Genomic DNA, 10,833 nt, shown 5'->3' on the forward strand with positions numbered 1-10,833 from the left:
AGGTGCAAGCAGGTAGCCATTTGGCCACTTACGGTGGTACCAAATTAGATGGGATGAAGGAGATCCATAATAGGCTTTCTTATTTATTCACCTTGCCGACAAAGGTCCGTATAGTTAAAGCCATGGTTTTCCCAGTAGTGATGTATGGAAGTGAGAGCTGGACCATAAAGAAGGCTGATCGCCGAAGAATTGATGCTTTTGAATTATGGTGCTGGAGGAGACTCTTGAGAGTCCCATGGACTGCTAGAAGATCAAACCTATCCATTCTTAAGGAAATCAGCCCTGAGTGCTCCCTGGAAGGACAGATCGTGAAGCTGAGGCTCCAATACTTTGGCCACCTCATGAGAAGAGAAGAATCCTTGCAAAAGACCCTGATGTTGGGACAGATTGAGGGCACTAGGAGAAGGGGACGACAGAGGACAAGATGGTTGGACAGTGTTCTCGAAGCTACGAACATGAGTTTGACCAAACTGCGGGAGGCAGTGCAAGACAGGAGTGCCTGGCGTGCTATGGTCCATGGGGTCATGAAGAGTCGGACACGACTAAACGACTAAACAACAACAATTTATTCACTGTAAAAAGCAGTGATAGGGTGCACAAATTCAGGCCTGGCCTGTGCTGCTTGGTTACAATGATTTAGCCCTTCCCTTTTATGCTATTTAACCTGATGAAAATCAAACACACACACTGCTGAAACTAAAGTGTGCTCTGTTATGGAAAATATTTAGTGTATCTTTAAGTACCTGTAACCTGGGCGGATCAGAGACTTTGTGTTCCTGAAGATCACACCAGCTCAAGAGAAAACCTCATTATTAAGATTTGAGTCAGGGCACAACCCTGGAAAATGTTCCTAATGCCAAGACTCAGTCTTGAGATCTATAGTCAAACATGGGCAGAGCCCAGCCTGCCCACCAGTGGCACCACAAACACACACACACACGCACACTTGGGGTCAATAGGGAAAGCATAGCTGCCAAGCAGATCCGAGTCTTGGACCTTCCTTAGAACTAAGATGCATACATTCTCTCTCTTTCTATCCACTGCACTTCACAGTTCAGCTGTTCCTTATTTTGTGTAAGTTTCACCTTGCAGCGCTAAATGGAGCAAAGGCAAAAAAGAGCAGGGCTGAGCTTCCCAACCCGCGCCAGGACTCTCCAGGACGCAGGTTCGTACTGGGGGCTATGGGGAAGGTCCCGATCAAGGAAGTCTTTGAGCATGTGCGAAGTGCCTTGTGGATCGGCGCTTAGCCACCCCACTAGGGAGCATCTGATCCCTTGCACCTCTCCGCCGCCTCCTCGCCCCGTCATGTGCGAGGATAGCCTGGCTTCCCTCACCCGCCTCCTTCTCCTTTTTGCGCGCGCGCACGCGCGCACCCAAGCCGACAGCAGGAGAGGAGCCAGGCCGGGGTAGGGAGAGAAAGAGAGAGAGAGAGGGATCACCCTATCACGTTTTGGCGGCGGCGGCGGCTTCGCCTGCTTGTGTGGCTGGGAGCGGCGAGGGCGGGGGCCTCGGGAGAGGCTGAAGCGTTGTCCAACACGTGAGGCTCATGTGATGGAGGGGAAGGCAGGTCTGTCCCTCCCTCCGGTAGCAGCCAGACGTGCCCGGAGTCACAGGGTAGAACACGTAGCTCCAGTCCACCCACTCGCTCACATTTAACCCAGCCTGCAGCCTTCCAATTACTCCTCAGCTCGCCAGCTCCCGCGCGACCCGGTGCAGACGCCCAGCGCTGCCAAGTAGAAGGAGGACATGAGCAACTAAGAGCAGCAGCCGACGCCGCTAGCTGATCTGCTGCGCTCTTCCGGTGCCGCTTCTTTTTTGGGTGCCAGGCGCGCACCGTTTGCTGGAGGTGGCGCGTCCGCGGGGGAACATCCCGGCTCAGTCACTGGATTCGCGTTGACACGGAGCAGTGTGCCTGCCAGCCAGCTAACTAGCTTGCCAGCCTCCACCTTACTTCCAGCAGAGAACTTGGGTTGTTGGAAAAGAAAAGAAAAAGCAAGCCGGTTTAAATGGAAAGGATCCCCAGCGCTCAGCCTCCCCCTCCACCACCACCTTGCCTGGGCAAGCTGGCAGCTCTGGAGGGCAGCGAAATGTCAGGGTAAGTGCCGCTACGGAAGGATATCACGGGCAGATTTGTTGATAAATATTTCAAGGCTGCGATCTCAAACGCGCTGACCCGGGATTTTAAGTCCCACGGAAGCCAACGCGGTTTGCTGGCCAGCAGGCGTGCCGGGGCTTGCGCTGCGATTCGCTTTCCGAGCCCACCCGGTCGGTCTGGGTCCGCATTAGTAGCCTCCGAATTCCGCCCCACATGGCACCTACGGGCTTCAGTAGGTTCTGGGGCTCCGTGTGGGAGGGGGAGATGGTTGTCCCCTTGGTTATGAGTGATATGACGTTATTTTGTCCTCTGCAGGTTGGATTTCGCTCATATTTATCAAGTTTACAAGCCCAGAAGAGGGATAAAAAGGGGTGAGGACAGCAAGGTAAATACAAGCATTTTTCTTTCCTTTTCCTTTTTTGCTTGTTGGCATCTTCGGTTTTTGCCCACTTTTGAGATGGTTTAATGCACAGTTTGGGTTCGAATATAAGGAAGTTGTCCTGTGAAATATATATGAAGAAGCTTGGTGTGTTTCTTTTACAAAAAACAACACCACCCCAGTGTGCACAAACGTGGTTGGTTTTTTGTGTTTTCTTTTTGAGGAAATATATTTTTTAAAGGTGGGACGACACTGTTAAGATTTTCTTTTTAAGGAAAAACAATTTTAGTAGATAAGATTTACTTCCTTGTCATAACCTAAAATAATCCATTAGTTGTAGCTGTATAAAATACTTTTCTGGGCATGATCAAAATGCATAAATTTTCTGATATAAACTCTGTGGTACTTGGAGGATTTTGCTTCTGCCTTAAGGAGATGTTTCTTCCTCCCCCCCCCCCTTTATGGCTGTGCAGCTTTATGTTTTAGAGCCCTTGAGAAAAGGTTGTCTCCATAGCGCTTAAGAATCACTTTTCATTTGGAGTGATGCAGTTGTTTTTCTCCCCTTTTGACTTCCAGGAGACCTATAAGCTGCCCCACAGACTGATAGAGAAGAAAAGACGTGATAGGATTAATGAATGCATTGCCCAGCTGAAAGATCTCTTACCAGAACATCTCAAACTTACAGTAAGTGAAAATCTGGCCACTGCCCAAAATCATCTTCCTTTTGGGGAGCATGTTGGGTTTAATGGATCTTTGTGCAGGTGAAAGTGCCACCTAGAGGTTTTCTGGAGTGCTGCAGATTCAACTGGAGAGGGTTGCATTTCAGGGTTTGGATTGTCACTTGGAGTCTCCTGGTTTTGTTTCCAATGAGATCAGTTTCTCAAGAACATGCATGCATGGACTGGACCAGATGACACATTAAATTAAACAGGGATTAGATAAAATATTTTTTTCCCTGGAGCTTACTGGGTAGATTTTAATGTGGATTTGCTAGTGACCCCTTTCCATATCGTTATGTTTTTGCTTTAGACCCCATGGTTTCAGATAGGTGAATTCATTTTAGGCTAACCTACCCCAACCTGGTGCCCATCTAGAAGCTATTGCGCTCCAACTCCCATCACCCCTGACCATTGGTCATGCTGGCTGGGGCTTGTGAGAGTTGGAATCCAGCCACATGTGGAGGGCACCAGTTTGGGGAAGGCTGGTTTAGACCACAGCTCCAAGCAACCCATTCTGTGGTATTAAGAACGGCATTGCTATTTATTTATTTATTTTTTAAAAAATGGCAGGCAGATTGTCTAAATTATTATTCAGGGTTGTTTGGGATACCAGTGTTGCCTTGCTTCAACTATTTGCTTTGCCCTATTTAGTCACAGCAAAAGAAAAACCTTATGTTGGAATTCCTCATTTTACGACTGAGGTGCCAGCAGGGCAGATACATAAAACTTGTGTTTATTATGCAGACACACTTTTTTTTGGGGGGGGACACAAAAAATGGCCATAGCCCTTTCTAAATATTATACTTTTTAACTTATATAATATATGGATTTAAATAGCTGTCAGTCAGAATAAAAATGAGTGTCACGTCAAGCTTAGACCCATTCACATCCTTACAAGCTCCCTACCCCCTAAACTGCCCAATCGGTTATCAGTCTTGTGTTTAGGCTCCTTCCCTTTCCAGCCATCCTCAAATGAGCCATTTTTCTCCCTTCCCAGACATTAGGACACTTGGAAAAGGCGGTGGTTCTTGAACTTACCTTGAAGCACGTGAAAGCACTAACCAGTCTCATTGAGCAACAGCAGCAGCAGATCATTGCCCTCCAAAAAGGTCTACATGCTGGTGAGTACTCTGACCATGCTGTTGTTACCCTGACCAGGAAAGCTCCTGGAGATTGCGATGACTCTATTCCTCGCACTTTTTATACTCTTGCTAATGTCTTCCAAATCCTCTTCAGCTAATCATGCATGCATCAGAGCAGTCCTGTGGATTTCAGTAGAACTGTTCCGGGGGAAGAGAGCTCTAATTCTTCCTTGTGTTATCGAAAGTATATAAAACTTGTCCCTATCCTTTGCCCTTTTCATATAAAACTAGCTCTTTATTTTAAATTCGATCAGGTTTTTTTTTAAAAAAAGTTCAGTTGCCAACTGCTGTTATCACCTTCATGTCAGGAGTTGGATTTCTGACAGGGTCAGTTTTTCCCAACATGGTGTTCCAGCAACCTAGAAGCCTGGAATAGCTTCTACACCTCTGAGTGATCCCTCCCCCACTTCATTCTTCTCCTGCATAATGTCATTCTGTGCCTTCTGCTGCCCTTTAACTTCCCCCTACCCAAGTCTTTGCTTCTTCTCCGATAAGCCCTGTCTTCTCCTCCTTTACACTTTCTGCCCCATTTCTATACAGCTTAAAACAGGCATAGGCAAACTCGGCCCTCCAGATGTTTTGGGACTACAACTCCTATCATTCCCTAGCTAACAGGACCAGTGGTCAGGGATGATGGGAATTGTAGTCCCCAAACACCTGGAGGGCCGAGTTTGCCTATGCCTGGCTTACAATGTAAAAGCCACACCTCCCTCTGCAAAGTCACAAAGTTGTTGCATTCAGAGTTGCTTACCATGCAAATTACCACTGATATGTGGACAGTTTTTATGCCAGGGATGTGTTGCCTGCGGCCTTCCAGATGTTGGAGGGTTTCAGCTTCTGTCATTCCTGGCCATGCTGGTTTAGGTGATATGGCCCCAAACACCACAGGCTCCTAATCTTGGCTCTGTGCTGTTGCGAGCTGCCACCAGGAACGGCCAAACAAGGCCCAAACATGTCACCATGTGATGGGGGCAGGTCTATGCAGCAAACTGCTCTTGACATTGCAGCTGTAGTTAGTGCAGAACGCTACAAGGGGTGAGTGTCGTGGGTGTTACTATATCAACTTGTCTGCAGTTAAGTTGACCTGCCCTCGCTGAAGTCTGTAGTGGCTTGGGCACTTCATGGGCTGTAACATACACTGAAGCTGACCGAAACCTCAAGCGGTTTATTTTCATTCCACGGTTCACCCAACACACTGGAGTCTTGCATGATAAGAACTAGTTTGCTTCCTGTTATGTTTGTTTGCTGTGCTTCAAAGGCTCCTGTTAGACCAACAGAGACATTCCAATGCAGTGGAAGTCTTCCTATCGACTTGAGAGAAGCCTGAATTTCACCCTTGCAGGTTCAAACAGCTACTCAGCTGAAATAAGGTGTCTTTCTCCAGTACTGTTCCCAAAATAGGTGGCTTTACAAAGTCTCTGGTTACTACCCTTTCCATGCTGGCCATGCTGGAGTTAGCTGCACTGAACAGAAGTACATCTTGCTTTTGAGTAAACATGCATAAACTTGTGCTGTATGGTTATGATAATAACTTTTGGTTTAACTTTTCTGATATATTCATTTTTAAAAAAACCTTTTCCCCTTCTGCTGGTGTTTCCTCAGATGAGCTGCCCCCAAGGAGCCTTGACTCCAGCCAGGAGGTGTTTCGGTCCGGTTTCCAAATGTGTGCCAAAGAAGTGCTGCAGTATGTGGCCAAACACGAGAACAGCAAGGAGCTGAAATCCTCCCAGCTCATCGGCCACCTGCACAGAATGGCCTCCGAGGTTCTTCAGGGTGGAACCAGCAGGAAGCCTGGCGATGCTGCCCCTAAACTTGCGGAACTGAAGGAGAAGTCTGGCGCTCTGACCAAAGCTGCCGAGGCTCATGGGAAAAACTGTGTGCCTGTGATCCAGAGGACTTTCGCCCACTCTAGCGGAGAGCAGAGTGGCAGCGACACAGACACAGACAGTGGATATGGGGGGGAGCTGGAGAAAAGCGACTCCAAATCCGACCAGCAATATTTTAAAAAGGACGCTGAACTCAAGTATGCCGTCCAGGAGAGAATCAGCTCTATCAAACAAGAGACTGAGGACCCGCCAGCCAAAAGAACCAGGATGGAAATGTTGGAGGACGAAGATCATTTTAGCAGCGATGTGCTCGGCTCTCCAAGCAGTTTCTTGGGCCCTCACCCTCACCAGCCTCCTCTGTGCCTGCCTTTCTATTTGATTCCACCCTCAGCGACAGCCTACCTGCCTATGCTGGAGAAGTGCTGGTACCCGGCCTCTATGCCTCTCTTGTATCCAGGCCTCCCAGCCTCCACTGCAGCACTTTCAGGGTTAATGAACCCAGATAAGATTTCTTCTCCTTTACTAATGCCTCAGCAACTCCCTTCTCCAGCACCATCCCACTCCCCCATGGACTCTACTGCTCTGCTTCAAGCTTTGAAGCAGATGTCTCCTTTGAATTTGGAAACCAAAGACTAAACTTGGAGTGACTTTTCCTTGAGATTTTTCTCCCCCTTTGCTGGATGAGTTTGTGATTATTTCAGGGTTCCCTGTGTCTCTCTCTCACACACACCCTAAAGTGGCTGAACTGAGAAGCACTGAGGGGAGGGGAGAGATCGTTGATCATGTTATATGTAGAGAAGCTGAATCATCCCTTGCTTTGACTGCCCAGAGAATTTAGGAAAAACCTCAGAGATGAACCCAAATTAGTAATGCAAAGGAGCCGGTTCTTGCTGCTTCTCCTCGCCCCTTAAATGTGTTGATGGGCTTTTGTTTGTTTGTTTTCCTTTCTGCCATCTGCAAAGAAAGACCTGAATTGGTTGGCTAGGATTATATTTCAAAGCTGTGAATGAAAACTAAAAAAGAGAGAGAGGTGGATTTAGACTCTTGTGAATAATACAAAAAAGTGGTACTTCTCATGAGAACTTTGCTTAGTAAAAGAGCTGGATTCAAACAGAGAGGCTTCCCCTCTTCCTGCTGCTGCCAATATTCAAAACCTTTTAACTTAACACTCACAAACACACATACATATATAGCAATTTAAGCATTGGGATCAGCCCTGCTTTTAGTAGTCACTGGCTAGCAGAGCATAGTAAGCAATTCAGGGAGATTTTGAGACTGGATTCTCATCACATTTCTCCTGAATTGCAGACATCATTTTCCTTTTAGATTCTGCCTGGAAATTTTGTTCAGCATGAGCTGTTGGATAAGGATGGTGACAAAAGAGAGGGCATCCTTGAGGAGCATTCTATGCCTCTTTGTTTCTCACACTAGGCATTGCTTCTCATAACTGCTAGATAGGAATGTCTGGGACTTGTCCCCAAGAAGTGGACAGATAAACAATCCATGCTGTGGCACGGTTCAGCTCTGGCAAGCAAACAATAAAATCAGATCCGATCAGATCAGACTGGTACTTTTACAAGGGAGCTGCCTGCCACTAGCTGTTTTACTATGGATCCTATTCTGTTGCAAGGATGTCACCAGCGTGATATTCTCTGAAGTCCATTCTCAATTTGTCCCCCGTCCTTGAAGGCGACAAGATCTGGCTGTTATGTAAGGGAGTTGCATGCCCATAGCAGGGTTTGTAACTTTCTTCCAGGTACCAATGTAAACATAATATGGAATGTTACAGTTTCTGAGATGAAGGCCTTACTCAGATAGCCCTTGCAGTCTGCGGTAGCAGAACTGGCAATGCTAAGCACTTCCCTGAAACCCATAAGGTTTTTTGTTTCTTCGTCCTGTCCCCCCCCACCCCCCGAGCAATACCTAATTCACCGGGTGTGGAATATATGGCACTTTTGCACTAAAGCAAGAGGCAGGCTTATGATCCTGGTCTAGGCTGGGCAGGTACAGGTGGAAAGGACCCCAAAGTGAAAATAACACACCCAACCGAATAAATCTCCCCCCGCCCCCAGTAGTTTGTATTAGAGCACATTTTAAATCGAAGAAACAGACAATGATAGTTGGAGGGATTCCCCTCCAGCATCTGCTGCCTGAAGCTACTCTCTTATGTTGCATCCTCCTAAGGCTGGACCTTGATGGTAGTTTATAAGAACTGCAGGAAGTGGATGAGCAATGCTCTCTGCGAAAGAAAAGCAGGTCTCTTGCCCGGGTGGCAGTGTCATTGTTGGCCATGAGTGCTCTTGATGGAGACTACCAGATGTGCTGTTTTGGTGTGTCATAACCCTAGTTCTACAGCCTCTGCCCTGCTCCCCTGGAACTGATTGTGTCTGGCATGGGCTGTGAAGTTTGCACAACTGGATTGCCATATTCACTGCTGGAGTGCCGCAGTGGAAGACGTTCCCTCCCCCCTCCCCGGGACACTTTCCTGTGCTCATAGTTGTGTGCTGCCGCACCAAACCAAATAGTGTGAGAAACCATCATCTAGATGGAGCAGATTCTGCACTGGTGAATACTCCCATTTGATTTCGGCTACTTAAAACAGTAATAATAACCCATGTCATATGGTGGTGTCATCTGAGTAGTTCTGAGACATTCATAGAGCTCTGCGGTCCTACGAATTCTCCTTACACTATTGCACCAACTGCTAGAATGCACTATGCTGAATTGCAGATCGTATTTGACCATTTATTTTATTGTCTGTTTTCAAAAAAAGGTGTTTTTTTTGTACACGGTTGTTGCCTTTATTTGTAAAATCTGTTATAAATATAAATGTGTACATATAAATATATATTATATGGATATGTAAAAAAAATGTTTCAGAAGTCTATTATTTGTAAAACTACTTGAGTACAAAGAAAGTGGGAAATATGAATGTATTCCTGTTTTTCTTTTTATTGAGGAGAATGATCCATTCATCCTCTAGGGAGAGGTAGAGTGTTTATATTTTTGGAACCTTCCGGAACGTGGGGATATTGTAAATATTTTTATCAGAGTAAATGTTACGTAGTTGTTTTAAAAAAATACTAAATAAAATTCTTTTCCTGTGGAACATGAGCAGTGCTTCTCTTTGTGGTTGAGGAATCCTTTGGTCGTCATAATAAAATACTGTCTGTGCCATCAACTGTATCCAGGTGTGAATGTTATGCAATAGGGGTGGGGAACCTGCCCCCCCTCCGGTGCTGTTGGACTACAACTTCCATCATCCTTGGCCATTGGATACACTGGCAGGGGCTGATGGGAGCTGGAGTCCTGGAGGGCCACAGCATAGCTGCCAAGTTTTCCCTTTTCTCGCGAGGAAGCCTATTCAGCATAAGGGAAAATCCCTTAAAAAAAGGGATAACTTGGCAGCTATGGGCCACAGGTTCCCTATCCCAGTTGTACAGAAGCAGGCAACATGATCATTAATCCAAATTAAGGTTGGAATTCTTGGGTGGAAGTTGACTTAGCACCATCTAGTTCATTGGAACAAGAGGCCTGCTGTGGTGGCACAGGGCAAATTGGGGCCAGCCCTACCATTGGGCAGAATGAGAGAGCCACTTCAGGCAGCTGATATGGGATATCACGAAAGGGCAGCAAACATTAGTTCTTCCAGTTCATTACAATTGTTACATTTCACTGAGAGTGGGATTTTCTGCCTCAGGTGCTAAAAATAACTTGATTTGACTTGAGGGAGGGGGTGCTGTTTGCCTCTCTACTTCAGTCCCTGACTGAAATTGCTCGTCTTCTCATTGTGCTTGGCCTAAGACTCAACTAGCTGCTGCTATTGTGCCACCGCGGCCCTCAAGTAAGGGAGGTTATGCAAGGCGGCCCACTTGAACTTTATTCTATGGTTGGTTGTTTTTTTTGCTAAACAAGACGTAGAGAAAGCATCACTACTGGGGAAGACAGAAGTAGCTTTCTCTTACCCAATGCCAAATACCACTGCTTGCACAGAAAGCAGTCACTGAAGCCATTCCAAAGGCTTAAGACTTCCCACCGGCTTTTGGGTGGCTGTATGTCCTAATTTCCAGGGGGGGGGGGCTCCTGTGTTTGAAGGCGACCTCTAAACTGAAAGGTTGCCTGGTCTGGATCTGGTTTAAAGATAAAGGGCAATAAGAAGGGAGACCACCAAGGGCCTTGGAAGTTGCCCACCCACAGTTGTCTAGCACTTGGACCAAGTATGTGCACATGTCACCCGATTGTAGTCTTCCCCACAATGGTGGAATGTGTTTCTATTTAAATTGTCGTAATTCTTTCTAAATTTGCATCCACACACATAAATTAGCCTATGCAGACTCGATGCACACCCGTGTCCTCTTTTGATGATACGTTTACCCACCCTTTTTTTGGCAAGGTGCAAGCAGCTACTGCCGTTGGCTACCCTCATTTAAGTTCTCTCAGTACGGACAACAATCACTGAGATTATTTATTTAAGATATTAAGTGGGTAAGAAGGTTGTGGGAAATTAGCAACTCTGAAATATAGTAATAATAATAATAATAATAATAATAATAATAATAATAATAATAATAATATCAGACTAACAATTTACAGAGTAAGCCACCAATTAAGCTCCACCTGAAATTTGGCAGAGAGAAACAGTTCTTATCTCTTCAGGCAGGGAGTTCCAGAG

At 46.3% G+C, this 10,833-nt stretch overlaps 1 protein-coding gene across 1 annotated transcript; it reads left to right on the top strand.

Moving 5' to 3' along the window:
* Positions 1–1,581: 1,581 nt before the first annotated feature.
* On the top strand, positions 1,582–9,270 carry BHLHE40 (basic helix-loop-helix family member e40). The gene is made up of 5 exons (XM_035106587.2): positions 1,582–2,095; positions 2,411–2,480; positions 3,051–3,158; positions 4,191–4,314; positions 5,938–9,270. The coding sequence occupies exons 1-5, from the start codon at positions 2,007–2,009 to the stop codon at positions 6,795–6,797; spliced, it is 1,251 nt and encodes a 416-aa protein (XP_034962478.1). The 5' UTR covers positions 1,582–2,006; the 3' UTR covers positions 6,798–9,270.
* The last annotated feature ends 1,563 nt before the right edge of the window (positions 9,271–10,833 follow it).

This window comes from Zootoca vivipara, chromosome 2 (genome assembly GCF_963506605.1).
Source record: "Zootoca vivipara chromosome 2, rZooViv1.1, whole genome shotgun sequence".
Classification (NCBI taxonomy): domain Eukaryota; kingdom Metazoa; phylum Chordata; class Lepidosauria; order Squamata; family Lacertidae; genus Zootoca; species Zootoca vivipara.

Excerpts from the sequence above, each read along its gene's own strand:
- BHLHE40 (XM_035106587.2), top strand. The coding sequence starts at position 2,007 with ATGGAAAGGATCCCCAGCGCTCAGCCTCCCCCTCCACCACCACCTTGC. Across the intron at positions 2,096-2,410 it reads GAGGGCAGCGAAATGTCAGG|GTTGGATTTCGCTCATATTT; the intron begins GTAAGTGCCGCT and ends TGTCCTCTGCAG. Across the intron at positions 4,315-5,937 it reads CCAAAAAGGTCTACATGCTG|ATGAGCTGCCCCCAAGGAGC; the intron begins GTGAGTACTCTG and ends GTGTTTCCTCAG.